Source organism: Mytilus galloprovincialis, chromosome 2 (genome assembly GCF_965363235.1).
Source record: "Mytilus galloprovincialis chromosome 2, xbMytGall1.hap1.1, whole genome shotgun sequence".
Lineage (NCBI taxonomy): Eukaryota > Metazoa > Mollusca > Bivalvia > Mytilida > Mytilidae > Mytilus > Mytilus galloprovincialis.
In genome coordinates this window covers 73,573,663-73,593,569 of record NC_134839.1, presented here as the reverse complement: position 1 = coordinate 73,593,569, position 19,907 = coordinate 73,573,663, and the positions used below count along the sequence as shown (strand labels likewise).

Genomic DNA, 19,907 nt, shown 5'->3' with positions numbered 1-19,907 from the left:
ATTGAATCCTTGGGGTTCTTTGATATGCTGAATTTAAAAATGTACTTAGATTTTTAATTATTGGCCTAGTTTTCAAGTTGGTCCAAATGGGGGTCCAAAATTAAACTTTGTTTGATTTCATCAAAAATTGAATAAATGGGTTCTTTGATATGCCAAATCTAACTATGTTTGTAGATTCTTAATTTTTGGTCCAGTTTTCAAATTGGTCTACATTAAGGTCCAAAGGGTCCAAAATTAAACTAAGTTTGATTTTAACAAAAATTAAATTCTTTGGCTTATTTGATATGCTTTATCTAAATATGTACTTTGATTTTTGATTATGGGCCCAGTTTTCAAGTTGGTCCAAATCAGGATTCCATATCAAGTATTGTGCAATAGCAAGAAATTTTCAATTGCACAGTATTGCACAATAGCAAGAAATATCTAATTGCACAATATTGTGCAATAGCAATTAATTTTCAATTGGAGTTATCTTTCTTTGTATAGAATAGTAGTTGATAATATATGTTGGAAATTTGCCAGACATGACAGTCATTTTCTATTTTTATTTGCCAATAACTTTATGTAAATAACTTCATTGGAAATTTGCCAATATAAAATGTTGCTGATGAAGCTTTTTTTCCTTATCTTATCTAAAATGTTTTTAGATAATGTATGTTGGACATTTGCCAGACATGACTATGATGTCATTTTCTATTTTTATTTGCCAATAACTTTATGTAAATAACTTCATTGGAAATTTGCCAATATAAAATGTTGCTGATGAAGTTTTTTTTATTGTTTTATACAATAAACAATGTATATTCACTTTTACTACCAACCAATCTTTACCATTCAGTGATAACAAGCACTTTATTTTACATTTTAATATTTTATGATGTATTTGAAAGAGTAGTTATTGTTGCAAACTCCATTAGAAATTTGAATTGATATCAGTTTTGGAAAAAGGGAAACGGGGATGTGAAAAAAAAAGGGAGGGGGTTTAAATTTTTCTCATTTCAGATTTCATAAATAAAAAGAAAATTTCTTCAAACATTTTTTTGAGAGGATTAATATTCAACAGCATAGTGAATTGCTCAAAGGCAAAAAAAAACTTTTAAGTTCATTAGACCACATTCATTCTGTGTCAGAAACCTATGCTGTGTCAACTATTTAATTTTAGATTTAAAAAGTTTGAAGAAGAAATCTTTAATTGATTTGTAAAATCTTGACATTTGTTTTGTGTAAAAAAAAACCATGTAATGTCAAAAATTTGATCACAATCCAAATTCAGAGCTGTATCACGCTTGAATGTTTTGTCCATACTTGCCCCAACTGTTCAGGGTTCTACCTCTGCGGTCGTATAAAGCTGCGCCCTGCGGAGCACCTGGTTTTTATTTTGTCCACATTTAGAAGAAGTTTACTTTTTTTAAATTGCTTGCTTCCATGCAGGAAGCAATTCGCTGACTTATTTTCTGTATGCACAGTGACCTTAGCGTGAACCTTCTCGTAAAAATCCGGTGATCGCAATACGCAAAGATCTGTCACTGAAATAAATTATTATTCGATTGTACACATGCTCAATATCCATGCTTTTTTGTTGATTGTTTACTATAAGGTGACAATCAGTAAACTTCCGAGTCAAAACACGGCATTTAATGAGCTGCCATATTTGTTAAATCATAACAGACAAAGAGAAAGAAAATTGACTATATATTTGCGTAAAAAATGATAAAATCGTGCACAGAAGACTAAGTTTATGATATATATATATGCATTGGTTCAAGAATTGGATAAACATTATTTTTCACCAGTCACTCGTTTCATATGACTTTCAAGAAAAAAAACAGACAACAGTATTTTTTAAGGAAATTAAAAATTAAAGAATAAAAAATCTCAGCTTTGAAATTCCATTTTAACTCACCAACATTACTTTGGTCATTATGCAGATATTTACAAATTTACCTGAATTTACAGAAGGCACTTAATTATATTTTGATGCTTATCTATTTATAGGTTGGATACCTATGATATAACAAAGTTAGTGTTGGCTATCTCCAATGTTACCAATGTATCACCTGAACCAGAAACAGCATTTAAGGACATCAGGTAAAGTTATACTGGGCGTGTGACATTTGCGCTGATTTTTTAAATTTTCATTCTTTCATTTGTGCCAATTCCATTTTAATGTACGTAACAAAAAAAAAAATCATTTTTAAAAGCATAAAAACAAGCTAAAAGGGCAACGTGCATATCATGCGCTTATAGCTCAGCTCTTTATTTCATTTGCCCCGATTTTATATTTGCTTCTAATTGCATTTACAATTTGACATAGGTGATTATATTCTGGTCATACCTATTGGAAGGTCAGTGCAAATGATCACGAGCAAGGTATACTTATTTTTCTACACACCTCAACCTTGAATGTCTTTGTAATGATATGTCTGCAACATTTATAGATGGAACTTTTAATTAAGTGCTGTTCGAAATACTTTTATCAGTTATATACTTTACACAGATGTAAAAAAAGATCCTTTGTGGGCGAGGTTATGCATATTGACTTTGAACATGCAATGCATAATGCAATTGTGGGTGCTTTTCCACAATGTAGAAAAGATTGTTGTCATTTTCATCTGGCTCCGAACTGGTGGAGAAAAATCCAGTATGTTGGGCTGAGCACAAAGTATAAGTGGACAAACTAAGTGACATTGATAAATGGCTATCTCAATTGATTGACAATTCATAATCATTGTACAACTGGCTGACGGAAGAGGTCTGTGATGATAAATGAAAAATAACATTCACCTGTAATTTCCCTGTAAAAAAATAGGCACAAATGAAAGAAAAATTTGGCGCAAGTGCAAAACACTGGTTATACTTTGACTTGTTGGAGAGGTAAATGACCTTGTTTTTATCTCGCAGTTCCTAAAGGTTATCATGTGCTCTGAAGGTTAATTTAGGTTATTACCATCCGTTGTAATTTGTCATCCTCCTTTGTAAACATTAGAAAATCTTCTCATTGGAACACCCTGGATCACTTTGGGCAAGGCTTTTTCTGAATTTTGTTTTTTTTTATAGTCTATCTCTAGCTTTTCAACCAATTAGACTCACATAATACTAAAATCATATATAACCAGGAAGTTCTTTTACATCTGACTAACACCAACTAATTCTCATGAAAGGTTTCATTTCCTTTGCTATATTTTTTTTCAAATTTCTACGGCATGTTGATATTATTTTGCCTCTTATTTTTTTGAAAACAGGTAATAAGTTATACAGAAATCACCTTGCCCAATTGGTCCATGAAAGCTATTTCCTGCTTATAAAGAAGCAGTTCTAAATTTTTTTAAGGAAGATTATGCAATGATTTTATCTCCTAAAACTAAAGTTAATTCTGTAATTAATGTTTGCCTTTATTATTGCAAATACCCACCAACAATTGAAAATGAAGGAATAATTAATGCATTGTTTAGGCATAGTACTTGGAATAGAACATTGATTAGAATGGATTAAACGGAGGGGAGTGATGCACCTATTCGAACTTTAATTAGATTTTGAATGCAGGACATAAATTTAACAAAACAATTCATGTAGAATTTCTATAATATAGATTCTGTAATGAACAGTCATATGATCTGTATTTTGTTTGGCTGTCTCATGTGCAGCTTTTTCAAAATATAGGCATATTTAAAAAAAAAAAGAGTATTTAGAATAACATTTGATGGATTTTCAAAAAATTAAAGTACAGAAAATTCTCTGTAGACAAATGTTCTTTGTTGTATAAAAAATTAAAAATGATGTCTCTGCCATTTTAAAAAAAGCTAGCTGAGCAACATTGGTAAAAACTCTGAAAGAAATTAATATCATAAATAAATATTCTTTAAATTTGGTGTATTTTATTTAATTTCTTCTTTAACCTCAATTTGGTTTAAAAGTTTTTTTTAAGTAAAGTAAGGACAATGAAATAACATGAGATACAGGGTTTTGTTTACATGACAATTACATAGATGTAACTATATCTGTGTAAGGTTATTATTACCTTTATTTATAAACTGTTATATTAGCTTAATATAAAAATTACATAGATGTAACTATATCTGTGTAAGGTTATTATTACCTTTATTTATAAACTGTTATATTAGCTTAATATAAAAATTACATAGATGTAACTATATCTGTGTAAGGTTATTATTACCTTTATTTATAAACCGTTATATTAGCTTACAAAAAGTTAATGGAAAAAGGAGCGTTTAGTATGTTATTTAGAAATAGGTGTTAAGAATAACCTATGTTTACATGGATCTTGTAACACAGAAAGAAGATACAGTACAAAATATTGCAGAAGAAATGATTAATATGAGAAGAGTTATTAAACCAATGTTTTTTTCAAAGTTTAATGAATGTTGTTATTCCACTGCATGTTGATTTTGATGGTGAAATCAACATATGATTGGTTGAAACTATCACACGTGACGTCGAACAAAACTTCATATTCCCCTCTGAGTATCATATTCCCCTCTGAACATCATATTCCCCTCTGTAGATCGGGACCTCGTAATATGACGTAACGCGCGGTTAATGTGCATACCGTTTTGAAAGTCGTTTAATTAAAATAGCGTTAGATAAGTCATTACTGTGTTTAAATTTATTCAAGCGTTAAAATAAAAAGACCATTAATTTACTTTTGATCCGCACTGTTTATGTCGTGTTTAGCTATTCAAACAAGCAGATAAGAAAACAAACGTATACAAATTAATATAGTATATTCAGTAAGTAAACGAAGCATAGGCAGTGGAATAAAACATTCATTTCCCTAAGCTTCGAGAGATATGAATTTGTTCACCCTCGAAAAATCACATTTCCCTCGGGCAGAGCCCTCATGAAATATGAATATTCTTGGGTGAACAAATCTTCATATCTCCCTCAGGAACGGGAAATAAATGTATAATATTGAAGATTTTTCACTTCAATGTACAGAGTTATGGTCCTTGATTGATTGGGAAATAGCGCTTTATGTCTTATTCATGCAATAGCATATGATTCATTTAAATAATACGTCAAATTTTGTTGTTACCAATGACAAAACAGGTTAAGCTGAATACATGTGACGATTTATACTATTGTTTCTCAGTTGTTATTGTCCTAGGTTGATTGGAAAATGGCACTTAATTTTGATTCTGTGCAATAACTTGTGAACAATACAACCAATGCTTCACAAATATTAATATTTTGTTAGAGATGACAATATTGAGGTTGAGTATGATATAAGCATTTTCACATTTGGGGTTCTGTAGTTCTGGTCCGTGGTTAATTGAGAAATAGCGTTTTTTTAATGTCCCTCTGGTATCTTTCACCCCTCTTTTATGTGATTTCCATGCAATAACATTTGATTCTTTCAAACAAAGCTTTTTAAATTTTAGTATGTTGTTACTGTTGGCAAAATTGAATGCAATTCTTGTTAAGTATTGGCAATGTTCACTTTTGTTGCTCAATATTAGTTTTGGTCACTAAATGACATATAACATTTTAAGGTCTTGCCTTGACAGAGTCAATGTATGCTGTCTTGATGACAAATCATGGATCAGAAACTTATAATTTACCAGATTAGGTAGTCCAGCACTTTGGAGCCTCTATTTACAACTTAACCTTTTAAAGTTGTGAACATCAAAATGAAACAGTGGAGCTTAAATTTTACCTGCCAGCCACAGAATGCTGTTAATTGAGATATGGCTCAGGCTTCATATTTATTACCTATTTAATACTCTTTAGACTGTATTACTCTCTAAGTTCCTCTTCTGATTTGGTATCAACATTAACATGAATTAATAATGAGAGTAGTAGGAAGTTTGATTAATAAAAAGAATATCACCAGGTGAACATGTGCATTTTCTAAGGAATCTTTTTTGCTGTTAAAATATTAATAAATTTCGAAATTACAAATAAGCTATAATATCAAATTTAACAATCGGTTTTCAGTAAAGAGTGTACTTCACAAATAGCTTCCTTGAAAAATCCAGATCACGTTTTAACAGGGTAATGTGTCTAGAGAGATTATTAGTAAGAATGACATGTATTATGATTTAGGATTAGTATTACGCCTATTCATTATAGACTCATTCATTTCCATATTTTATACATTTTGATTTGATACCTTTATTAGGAAGGATTTTAATTGGACTTTGATGTTGGAGAGAGATAATTAGCACATTACAATAGTCATTGTATGTAAGCTGTAAGCTAGTCAGGACATGTCTGATCTATCAGAAATATATCTTGGTGCACAAGTATAAAGCTTTTTATCTCCAGACTTCTGAAGGATTAAAACATAAAAACTCATTAAATTTATGAATTTATTTGGTTTTCTTCAAGAAGAAAAAAAATCTACCGCTTTCTTCTTTCTTGTACATGTACTTTTTATAAAATAAAAATGGGATTCAGATATAAAGAACAAAAAAACAAGGTTATAATGTTTTTTCTAAACAAAAACCTTCAAATGTCCATGATAATCAAAAGCTCTTATTTTTTTTGTTTATGATTTTTATTTAAATCAGGTTTTATTAAGAGAACTAGATTTTGGCAAATACTATATGTTTAAAGAAAAATGTTGGAAAATTGGTCTTTGGACTTCTATTAAAGTTTGAAAAGATTGTGGTGCAGGTTGTTGTAGCCATTTAAAGACTGTAGATTACAATTTACAATTTTCTATTTATAGAGAAGATAAAAGTAGAATATGGTGGAAGGTTGATCCTGACTACACCAATGGTAGAGATGCTGAGGCTGTAGTGATGGAAGCTGGTAAGTCTCAATTATTTCATCTCGTTCTTCAAAGGTGAATAAGAAACCAAAATTGCGGTCTTTGGTCTTTGTTGTATGTCTTATGTTCAACTGCCAACTAAGAATAGGGAGATGCGGTATGATTGACAATGGAACTATGTATTAAGATAAAATTGAGAATGGAAATGGGGACTGTGCCAAAGAGACAACAACCCAACCATAGAGCAGACAACAGCAGAAGGTCACCAATAGGTCTTCAATGCAACGAAAAATTCCCGCACCCAGAGGAGTCCTTCAGCTGGCCCCTCAACAAATATATACTAGTTCAGTGATAATGAACGCCATACTAAACTCCAAATTGTACACAAGAAACTAAAAGTTAAAATAATATAAGACTAACAAAGGCCAGAGGCTCCTGACTTGACAGGTGCAAAAATGTGGCGGGGTTAAACATGTTTGTGAGATCTCAACCCTCCCCCTATACCTCTAGCCAATGCAGAAAAGTAAACGCATAACAATACGTACATTAAAATTCAATTTAGAGTTCACATGACAAGATATGGTATGATTGCCAGTTCAAATGACAAGATGTTATATGATTGCCAATGAGAACTATCCAATAGAGTTCAAATGATGTTGAAGAAAATAAATTTGCATCATAAATTATATGGCACATCTCATAACCATGGAGATAAAATGAACCTGTCCCCTCAGTCATGGTTTATTGACTCTGCAAGCTTTGCTTACTGAAGTTTTAAGTGGAAGTGGCATTACAATTTAAACATTTGCATTATACCTTTAAAATAGCAATAAACCAGACATGTCTCTGTGTCCACAGTTTATATTAAAATATTATTCATTCTAAAAGATCATTTTCTTTTGCCCAACACATCATCAAAAGTTTTCCTCTGAATATGTATTTTGACATAAAGAATAATTAATAGCATTCAATGCAGGAAATGATTTATAAAATGTTGCCTTTCCTTTAGTTCTTTTAAAAATTACAGAAGTAAATTGATGCACACATTTAAGATATAATTATCAAAATTACACAATGTACAATTTTGCCTAAAGAAAGTAACAAATTTTCATTAGGAGTACTATCTTTGAAATAGTTTATTATCTGCAAATTACTTAAAACATTCCTAAAATTGCTGAATCAGCAAAGTTTACTGTTGATTGATTTGGAGATGTGGTTAATTGAGGATTTGGAAGTTATTTCTCAACCATATTACTTTGTGACAATTTGTCTTTTTTTTATACGAAGGTCGTAATTTTATTTTATATTTCTTCTAAGATTGTCGATATTAGTCATTCTACAAGGAGAACGAGCACAACTCGAGTACTTGGTCATGCATTTCACTTTTCCATTAAAAGATTTTAATCCTGTCTAGAAAATAAATCATTGTATTGTACCAAAACAAATAAACTTTGTGTTTTATTAGGTATTGATTTTTCTTGCTCCCACATTTATTTTGTTTCTCATTTTAAAATCGTGAGTTTTTGCAGTAAATGTACAGAATATTGTCAATTTAAAGTTAATTCTTCCTTTTTATGTAAATCCTTATTGTTTAGTGAAGGCGGGTTAAAAATACTTCCATTTAAATTGATTTTGAGTTTGCTGCATTGTTTTAATGACACTGTACCAAATGCTTAGTGCAAAATTGTTAATAGAGGCCATGCAATTAGGTCAAAGCAAATGTTGGACCTCATTTTTGGAAAGCAATCGTCTAAACTACATTGTGCATTAAGATTTAGGAGTAAAGTATGCTTAAACGCTTATCACAGTAATGAGAATTGTGCTCTACAGCTGCAGTTTTAGATTTTAATTATATGTAAATAATAACAGCTTAAAGCCAAATAGAAGACTTTTGTAAAACCATTCTTGACTTCTTTGATATAAAAATATTGATGATTTTTTTTCAAAGAGGATTAGCTCAAATTTTACAATCATTATGCTCCCTTAGTTAAGGCCTTCACACTTGACTAACAATTTATCACTCATAATTCGACAAAACCAAATGAATGTTATCAATAATACATAGGAAATTAATTGTTATTCTCCTGCCTTTCCCTGTTGGGACATTTATACCCTTGTCCGTTTGTAAATCCCAAAATTGGTTTCAGTTCTCTATCTTTAGTTTGCCACAACCAAATGTTATAGAATTTATACACAATGCTTATAACCACGAAACAGAGATCAAGTTCTAATTTGGATGTTGTCACATTTAACTTTTTTCAGTTATGCTTCTTTATAACATTAATTTATATGGAAGTGGGGGTATCATCTGTGTTGACACATGAACACATTCTCCATTTATTTTTTACTTTGAATACATTTATTTAATAATTTCATGCAATAGCTAACTTATAAAAACAGTTTGATTTAAAGTATTTATATTTGACATATGTCACAGTGATTCTGGAAGAAGTTCCAGATAGCTTGACCAGAGAATGCATAAACCCTTTAAACATGCTTGTTCTTGCCTTTGGTATAATCAGTAATTGGATTGTATTTGATCCTTGTTGCATTCCATATCTATTTGTTACATAGGAGATTTTGTTTGACAGATATTCTAGAACAGATCCATATTAACATCTATGTACATATAAGGCCTTATGGTAGACTTAATGATCACTAAATCAAAGCCAAGATATATTTTCAAACAGTTTTATCTGAAAGGGTATCACAAGGTGATTCCAGAATTAATTTGGCTGCCCTTATTTGATGTATATCCGTTCTTCGAGTATTGATTTATGCTTGGTATTTCCACAAACAATAATCCAAAAAAGAAATAATATTTACATTGTAGTACAATTTCTTTGTTCCCATTGGGAATGATTTATTTGATTCTAGATAGAAGATTTAGCCTTGTACAGAAAACTTATACTATATTAGTAACATATTATCTTTAAAAAACAACACCTGTGTGAATAAGTTCCTCTGTTTTGTAACTTTAATGTCGAGTGTATCAGGGAAATTTTGTGGCTGAACTAAAGGTCCAACCCAAAGTTTTCTTATCCATAACTAATTGGATCGTTGCTTAGATTTTTCAAAAGGATTTGGTCATTTTGGTTAATGACTTAAAGCAATCATGTGATGATCTTTGTCCCAACACGACTGCACATATACTCTCTATAACAATTTTACCACAATTCATGCAATTTGTAGATAAATAAACAAATAGAAAGCAAAAAATCATCTTGATTGACTTGTTATTTTCTATTGTACAAAAAACAGAATGATAATTATTGAATGTAACTTTTGTGAAGTTTTATTGTATCTTTTTTTAAGTGTAAATTTGTTCAGATCTTTTTGACCCTATATAGAACAACAAAAAGAATAATTAATCTCTTAAAATTGGTTATTAGATACAAAATATGACGAGTAACCTTCTAAGAATAGCATGGCTTCATACACTGTTATTATGTATAAGTCTCATTTGTGGTTTTATATTAACAATTATTTTTGCTTTCTATTAAACTGATCACGTATTGGTCCCTCAACAAAAGAGTAGTTGAAGAAATCCTTCTCATTTTCAAATTATATTTGTGGGTCTTTCAGCTTGATTGAAGCATTTACAGAAAGTGTAGTAATGCATACTGATCTAGTTTTATGACTGACAAAAAAAACAATGCAATTTACCATGCATAAATGTTTCTTAATAAAGATTGACTGTGTAGTTTATCGAGAAGTTGTCACATTCATTAAGGATGTAGCTTTCATATGCCTGTCAAAGACAGACATGTTATAGCATTTTGTCTGTCCATCCAATGTGTGACAATAACTAAAGTAGGCTTTAATGAATCCTTTCCAAAGACAGACATATTTACTTCAATTCAACTCTGGTGGATAGTTATGTCTCATTGGCAATCATACCACATCTCCTTATTTTTGTTTTATACATATTATTGTATTTCTTCTGTCCATTTCATTTGTTGCCATAATGTTAGATTTGATAAAAGTCCTTCGATTTTGATTTTATCAATTTCAGCTCCGTCTTTTCAAATGGCATACACTATAATATGTCAGCCACTAACTCCAGTTTTCTTTAACTCATCGTCATGGAAGCTTTGATACATTGATAGAAGTAGACTCCATTTATATGTTGAATATTTTTTGGATAAGTCATTCAAGATATCTGGATCCGTATTTGTCAAAAACTAGGTCATATATGCATATTTCTTAGGATAACTCTTTAAGTTGCTTTTACTAAATTTTCTAAAAATCCTAATGAAATATTTAAAAGCTGAGTTACTGCCATGCATTTACATGAACTTTGCATCCAGGGTTCACTCTTAATGATTTGTTTGGATGTATCAATTTATTGCACTCCTGGTGCTGCTGTTGTATTACTTTATACTGTTGATGCATTGTTTAAAGTCATATGAAGCGAGCGAGTGGTGAAAAATAATGTTTATCCAATTCTTGAACCAATGCGTGTATATATCATAAACTTAGTCATCTGTGCATGATTTTATCATTTTTTACGCAAATATATCGTATAATAGTCAATTTTTTTTTCTGTCTGTCTCTTATGATTTAACAAATATGGCTGCTCATTAAATGCCGTGTTTTGAAGCCGAAGTTTACCGATTGTCACCTTATAGTAAACAAATAACAAAAAGCATGGGTATTGGGGACGTGTTTAACATGTACAATCAGATAATAGTTTATTTTAATGACATATCCATGCATATTGCGATCCCTGGATTTTTATGAGGAGGGTCACGCTCAGGTCACTATGCATACGGAAAATATGTCGGCAAATTGCTTCCTGGAAGCAAGCAATTAAAAATAAACAAACTTATTCTAAATGTGGACAAATTTAAAGAGTTTCTTCAGAAAAAAGTATATGTACATAAGTTGTATAATGAAAACTATCCATTTAGTTATAAAAAACATATGCATGATTTTTTATACGACCGCAAAAATTGAAAATTTTTTGGTCGTACATTGGTATCACGTTGGCTTCAGCGTCGTCGTCATCCGAATTCTTTTGGTTTTCGCACTATAACTTTAGTTTAAGTAAATAGAAATCTATGAAATTTAAACACAAGGTTTATGACCACAAAAGGAAGGTTGGGATTGATTTTGGAAGTTCTGGTCCCAACAGTTTAGGAAATAGGGGCCAAAAAGGGCCCGAATAAGCATTTTCTTGGTTTTCGCACTATAACTTTAGTTTAAGTAAATAGAAATCTATGAAATTTCGACACAAGGTTTATGACCACAAAAGGAAGGTTGGGATTGATTTTGGGAGTTTTGGTTCAACTGTTTAGGAATAAGGGGCCAAAAAAGGGCCCAAGTAAGCATTATTCTTGGTTTTTTCACAATAACTTTAGTATAAGTAAATAGAAATCTATGAAATTTAAACACAAGGTTTATGAACACAAAAGGAAGGTTGGGATTGATTTTGGGAGTTTTGGTCCCAACAGTTTAGGAATAAAGGGCCCAAAGGGTCCAAAATTAAACTTTGTTTGATTTCATCAAAAATTGAATAATTGGGGTTCTTTGATATGCCGAATCTAACTGTGTATGTAGATTCTTAATTTTTGGTCCCGTTTTCAAATTGGTCCACATTAAGGTCCAAAGGGTCCAAAATTAAACTTAGTTTGATTTTAACGAAAATTGACTCCTTGGGCTTCTTTGATATGCTGAATCTAAAAATGTACTTAGATTTTTTTATTATTGGCCCAGTTTTCAAGTTGGTCCAAATCGGGGTCCAAAATTAAACTTTGTTTGATTTCATCAAAAATTGAATAATTGGGGTTCTTTGATATGCCAAATCTAACTGTGTATGTAGATTCCTAATTTTTGGTCCTGTTTTCAAATTGGTCTACATTAAAGTCCAAAGGGTCCAAAACTAAACTAAGTTTGATTTTAACAAAAATTGAATTCTTGGGCTTCTTTGATATGCTGAATTTAAACATGTACTTAGATTTTTGATTATGGGCCCAGTTTTCAAGTTGGTCCAAATCAGGATCCAAAATTATTATATTAAGTATTGCACAATAGCAAGAAATCTTCAATTGCACAGTATTGCGCAATAGCAAGAAATCTTCAATTGCACAGTATTGTGCAATAGCAAGTATTTTCAATTGCACAGTATTGCGCAATAGCAAGAAATATCTAATTGCACAATAGCAAGAAATTTTCAATTGGAGTTATCTTTTTTTGTCCAGAATATTAGTTGAATCAACTAAAATCATTGTTTTATACAATATACAATGTATATTTACTTTTACTACCAACTGATAAATTAAAACAATCTTTACCATTCAGTGATAACAAGCAACTTGTTTACAATTTTAATATTTTATGATGTATTTAAATGAGTAGTTATTGTTACAAACTCCATTAGTTATTTGAATTGAGATCAGTTTTGAAATAAGGGAAAGGGGGATGTGAAAAAAAAAAATGGGGGGGGGGGTGGAGGGGGTCAATTTTTTTTTATTTCAGATTTCATAAATAAAAAGAAAATTTCTTCAAACATTTTTTTGAGAGGATTAATATTCAACAGCATAGTGAATTGCTCAAAGGCAAAAAGTTTATTAGACCACATTCATTCTGTGTCAGAAACCTATGCTGTGTCAAATATTTAAATCACAATCCAAATTTAGAGCTGAATCCAGCTTGAATGTTGTGTCCATACTTGCCCCAACTGTTCAGGGTTCAACCTCTGCAGTTGTATAAAGCTGGGCCCTGCATCTGGTTTTAATTTGAGGTTTCATATGATTTAACTTGATGATGTTCAAAACTTTTAAAATATAATTTGACAACGAAAACGCTGGAAGTAAAAGGTGAAAACACAAAAATATTGAACTCTGCAAAAAATTCAAAAGGGAAATCAAAAATTTAAAAACTAAAAAAAAAAATCAAACAAATGGATAACAACTGTCATATTCCTGACTTGGTGCAGGCATTTTTTTCATGTAGAAAATGGTAGAAAGATGCAATTATATGTTCAATGAAATATTCAATAATAAAGAAAAATATTTCAGTTGTTTTACTTTCAATTGTGAAAACTTACAGAAAATGAAATAAAGAAAATGACCCCAGATGATTCTTTTTAATGTAGTTTTATATAAGAATATAATACCAAAGTTAAATATTAATTTGTAGACATAGCGTGCATGCATGCATATTAATTATTATGTAACTCATAACTGTTCATTGAATACAACATCATAAACATTTATGAAATAGCAAAAATATAAGATATCAAGGGAAAACTGTTAATTCCAAGAAAAAGTTGTGTTGAAACTTAATTTTCTCAAAATGTACTTTGGTTATTAGTAAGCTGTCGTTAGCCAAAGTGAACTTGACAATTTGTCATAAAACCTGCAGCACTTTCATTAGGACATGTAATTTAAAAAAAAGACTTCTAATGAGTAGATGTAATATCTAGCTTTAAGACAGAAATGAAATAGATTTTTAAAATTCGCTGCAAGCTTTTTTGTGAAGAAAATTGAGTTTGTCTGAAACAAAAAGCTGACAAAATTTTAGGCACAGGAAATAAGTCATTATTGCAAAAATTTGTTGACGTAAATCAATTCTTGTGTGATAAAAGTGTGGGCTCAAAGGCATTGAGAAAATATATTATTAGATTGAAATAACTATAAGCCATTTAAATTAGGAAGTTTCTGACAACTTTGTTGAACTGGTAGATGTTAGAGGTATACAAAATATGAAATGGTCATTCTCAAAGGCTCAAAGCATTGCAGGGTTGTGTGAGTTTTTGGGTAATATTTTTATGCCTTAAGTGTCAGTGATTTTGAATTGATTTACATTATAAACAGTGAAAATTGATTGATTGTTAGTTGGCTGCTTTGTGTCTAGAAACAAACATTACATGCATATTTAGGACTGTAGCATGTTACTGAGATATAAAACCTAGTTTTGTATATCTGTGACATGCTGAGTAGCACTAACAACATGCCAGCTTGTAAGGTAGTAACAGTCCATCCAAATTTTATTACACTTGTACACAGTGCAAATTAACTAAAACTTGCAGAGGTATATCCCTTTATAACTTGGAAAATTGCATTTTTATTCATTTCTGCTCTCTAACTTAAATTTGTCTTGTTCAAATTTTTAAAACTCATATACAATGCTGAGAGAAGCACAACCCATCTAGACATAATTTAGATATAAGCATTGAGTCATTTACTATTCTAGAGTTATGTCCTCTTTTCAGTTGTAAAGTAGCAAAGCTTGGGCAAGGGCATTACTCTTCTCAGACACATTCTTCTTTATTTTTATATGATGTACACTGTTGAAAGTACAGAAACTGTCCTTATTTAATCCCAGCCCATGAACTGAAAATAGATAGAAAAAAAAATTAAGAGTTCAATTATCTTATAATTTTCCTTATTTATTTTGTTTTTAAATCTTTTGGTGATGTTTGAAATCATAATCCTTTTTGTAAAAGAAGAAAAGAAAAAGAAGATTTATAATAACACATGAGGCAGCTGAAACAGATTCCCTCTTAATCGTATATCACAAAGTCTGTGAGACCTATAGAAACTTGCTTGTGATCTGATTAACCGATACTGACAGTGATAGTGGACAGTAAGTTTTAGGAGCTCAATGACTAATTGCAACATTTATGGTGTTATTATAGATTTGATACAATGTATTATACCCTGTTGTCTGTAGAAAAAAAATAATCACTTCCATAAGATAGTATCTCTGTATTTAATAAGACAACTTCCTTGGTTTTTTTCATTCTGTTTCCTGTGCTTCAGTTTGAGATTATTACTACAGCTCTCATTATTTCAATGTCTTGCGGGTTTTGGTCTTGTTTTGATGTTGTATATACAGATAATTAAGAGGATGTTCAGGAAGTTGATATAATAGGTACATCGTGCTCTGATCTGTTATAATGCAAATGTATAGAAACTATAAGAACACTGCCATCAGGCTTGTCTGTTAGTCCCTTGGTAGACAGCCTTCCCTGCTTGACACAAGATTCTAAGAATAAATTCTGTCAGAGTTTCCTGTTGTAGACATTCTGATCTTCAGGACAAGGAATTATAGTACAAACTTTTTTGTAAGACTTTAATCAGAGTTTTTATTTTATTAGGGTTATATTAGCCTATTTATGAATTATATACGGTCTCTGACCCTTCAATATGCATTTCTTAGCATTAAACTATCAACAATATCCTGAAATTAGACCAGAATATATATTGATTTATATATTTGATATAAAAATATAGTTTTGAATTACTTTTTTAGCTCACCTGGCCCAAAGGGCTAAGTGAGCTTTTCTCATCATTTGGCGTTTGGCGTCGTCCATCGTCCGTCGTCTGTCGTCCGTCGTAGTTAGCTTTTACAAAAATCTTCTTCTCCGAAACTACTGGGCCAAATTTAACCATTATCGGCCACAATCATCATTGGGGTATCTAGTTTAAAAATATGTCCGGTGACCCGCCAAACTAACCAAGATGTCCATCACGGGTAAAAATAGAACATAGGGGTAAAATGTATATTTTGGCTTATAACTCTGATACCAAGGAATTTAGAGAGCAAATCTGACAGAGGTAAAATTGTTTATCAAGTCAAGATCTATCTATCTGCCCTAAAATTTTCAGATGAATCGGACAATTGGTTGTTGGGTTGCTGCCCCTGAAATGGTAGTTTAAAGGATTTTTTCCGTTTTCGGTTATAATCTTGAATATTATTATAGATAGAGATAAACTGTGAACAGCAATAATGTTCAGCAAAGTAAGATCTACAAATAAGTCAACATGACCAAAATGGTCAGTTGACCCCTTAAGGAGTTATTGCCCTTTATAGTAATGTTTTACCAATTTTTCGTAAATTTTTGTAATCTTTTACAAAATCTTCTCCTCTGAAACTACTGGACCAAATTTAACCAAACTTAGGTCACAATCATTATAGGGTATCTAGTTTAAAAAATGTGTTCAGTGACCCAGCCAACCAACCAAGATGGCCGCCATGGCTAAAAATAGAACATAGGGGTAAAATGTAGATTTTGGCTTATAACTCTGAAACCAAAGTATTTAGAGCAAATCTTATAGGGGTTAAATTGTTAATCAAGTAAATATCTATCTGCCCTGAAATTTTCAGATGAACTGGACAACTGGTTGTTGGGTTACTGCCTCCCCCCCCACCCCCCAATTGGTAAATTTTTAGGAAAATTTTTCCATTTTTGGTTATTATCTTGAATACTATTATAGATAAAGATAAACTGTAAACAGCAATAATGTTCAGCAAAGTAAGAGCTACAAATAAGTCAACATGACCAAAATGTTCATTTGACCCCCTAAGGAGTCATTGCCCTTTATAGTCAATTTTTAACAATTTCTATTTATTTGGTAAATTTACAAAATATTTTCCTGTGCAACTAAAAGGCCAATTTCATTAAAGATAGAGATAATTGTAAGTAGCAAGAATGTTTGGTAAAGTAAGATCTACAAACACATCACCATCACCAAAACACAATTTTGTCATGAATATAGATGTGTCCTTTGTTTAATATGCACATAGACCAAGGTGAGCGACACAGGCTCTTAACTAGTTTTGCAGAACACATTTGAATGTATTTCAAAGGATTTATATTATCTAGATTTTAAACATCTTTACTGACACTGAATTAATGATATTTTAGGGAAATTAAGGGTATAAACAACACCAATTTTGTCTCCCAAAGTTCCCTTTTTGAACTAAAATTTTTATAGTTGAACTATTTGTCATCATTCTTACAATCTTATCAATGATGTAAAGTAATGTAATATTCTAAATTTCTTTCTCAGGTTATCTCAAGTTGATGATAAATGAACATCATGTTTGTGGTGATAAACTTTTCACAAGTTTTTTGCTTACCTGACAAAGGACCATTTTAAGCAATAGTTATTGTATGACATGACATATTATTAAGTTAATGTTTGGTTTTTCTGCAATATTGTGGAGTAAATAGCCAAGAAGGAAAAGAGAAATCACTACGGAAAAGCTTTGGTACCTGCATACTTGGAGCCTCTAATTATACATCATTTTCCCCATTAATTTCTAATTCAACTTTTCCTTTTGAGTTTTATTTCTCTTTTTATTATGACACTATTTTCTTCATGGATGTTTCATTATTTAAAGAAAATTAAAAATCGATCAAAATCCAACAACTCTGGAGTTGCTAATCAGTAATCAATATGTATCTCCATGTTAGTTTGAATTTCTGTAAAAAACAACATTTCAACTGTAGAATAAGACTCCTTTTATTGCATTTTTCTTAGAACTCAACAACCAAGACAAATTAGGTATAATGGACATTTTTTGTTTGTTTAAATCTTTTCCACGATCATTTAAGGAAGTGAAAATCTAGAAGTTTTAGTGTTTAATGGTTTGATAAATTCTAAAGGTTTGTTTTGTAAATATATTTTACAATAAAAATCTTTTAAACAATAGTCGCATTGTTTTTTTAAATATAAAAATTTCTAGACCAGAGAATTTTCCAAATTAATTCTAGCTTGAAATTGAACTTGATATTCATGCAAGAGACTATGTTATCTAATTGCGTCAAATTGGTTTTTTTTGCCAATTTATGGAACAAGAAGATGTTGTATGATTGCCAATGAAACAACTATCCACCAAAGTTCAAATGAGGTGGATATATATAGGATATATATAGGCTCCCATATACAGCCTTCAATATATAACATAAACTTGACATTTCAGGGATTTTAATGCTCTCCAAATTAATCTTGCATGCATGCAGTTTTCTCTCCAAATTAATCTTCCATGCATGCAGTTTGGTTGCAGTCATACTTTGTATGGTTACTGTTTGTCCCCAAATTGTATCTTCAGCTCTTTTTCAATCAGTGACTGAATTTCAGTAAATCATTTTAAGAACACTTATTACCAATATTATATGTACCATGTTTTTGTTGTTTTTTTTTTTTTATCCAAAATGATGTTTTGAGTTTCCCATTACAAAACATGGACTTAAGGCTTTATAAAAAACATATAGCATTTGGTTTTGATGCATGGATGTGCTCAAAAGGTTTTATCTAATGACCAAAGTTCAAAATATTAAGGTGTTTTGTTGTTTGTTTTTGGATCATAAATTTGTTCATGCTGTTAATAACATAATTTATTTTTCAGCAGGTTTGATGTATTATAGCTGTAAATGATTCTAAGATATAAAAAGGAATTGTTTTAATGGCATATAAATATTACATATAATTACTAAGTCCACTTTTGCGTAACCTTTAAGATCACATTTGGAAAACAGGATAAACTTTCTTTGGTATGAACTTGGTTAGAGGCATCTTTTTAGATGAATAACAGCAAATTCCACTGACAACTTGAGACAACCGGTATTAAAGATTTTGACACCAATCTTTAAGATTAATTTTCCAGTTTTCGTTCATCAGGTGTGAAATGAGATTAATTTTCTGCACATAACAGCTGATGATGGCCTGACAGATCTTACAAAATCTTCTTGGTTCATTGTAAGACAGAAGCCTGAAGGCTTACAAATAAATAGCTGTGATAGTAAGAAAGTTATTTCACCAAATTGAACAAGGATTGCTTTTTGTTGTTGAAGATGATCACATGTGCAGGCAGTAATTTGGAGAGTTTCTTGACAAGGGTTACAATTTAACCAATCCTAATTATCTCCATAGAGCCAGAAAATTTCTCCTCATTAGTAACATATTGAACCAAGCCGAGCAAATTACCAAATTTTTATCGCTGTCGAAAAAAGAGTTCTAATTTGAAGGAAATTGAAATAAAAGACTAAAATTTGTTTTTCCTAAGTGATTGCACTTTGTACTTTCCATTAAAAAACAAACATGTAATAATGCTCTATTTGGAGAAGTACTATTGAAATAAAGTATCATGTAATGTTTTCAAACTCATGTACTAGTAAGAAGAAAGGGCATATATTGATGTGGTATAATATAAGGTCACACCTTAAGAAAAGCAGGACCATATTAAGATAAGAGAGAAAATTAATATGAAAGAAAACCATGCAAATAACAGGGAAAATTCTTCTATTGGTATTGATGCACAAAGTTAAGTAAAATTATTAAGGCATATTTATTTCAAATGGTAAATGTCAACTGATGTCAAAACATTGTATTAAATAAAGTCAACAATAAGATATTGTTTTAGCATCTAATATCTATTA

General features: G+C 30.8%; 1 protein-coding gene across 1 annotated transcript in view; it reads left to right on the top strand.

The window, feature by feature from the left end:
- Positions 1 to 19,907, top strand: part of LOC143064360 (receptor-type tyrosine-protein phosphatase N2-like) — a 141,065-nt gene that overhangs the window by 59,477 nt on the left and 61,681 nt on the right. Inside the window, exons 8-9 of the mRNA XM_076237128.1 lie at positions 1,996 to 2,088; positions 6,692 to 6,774. Coding sequence (XP_076093243.1) covers positions 1,996 to 2,088; positions 6,692 to 6,774 — 176 coding nt within the window. The remainder of the gene's footprint in view (positions 1 to 1,995; positions 2,089 to 6,691; positions 6,775 to 19,907) is intronic.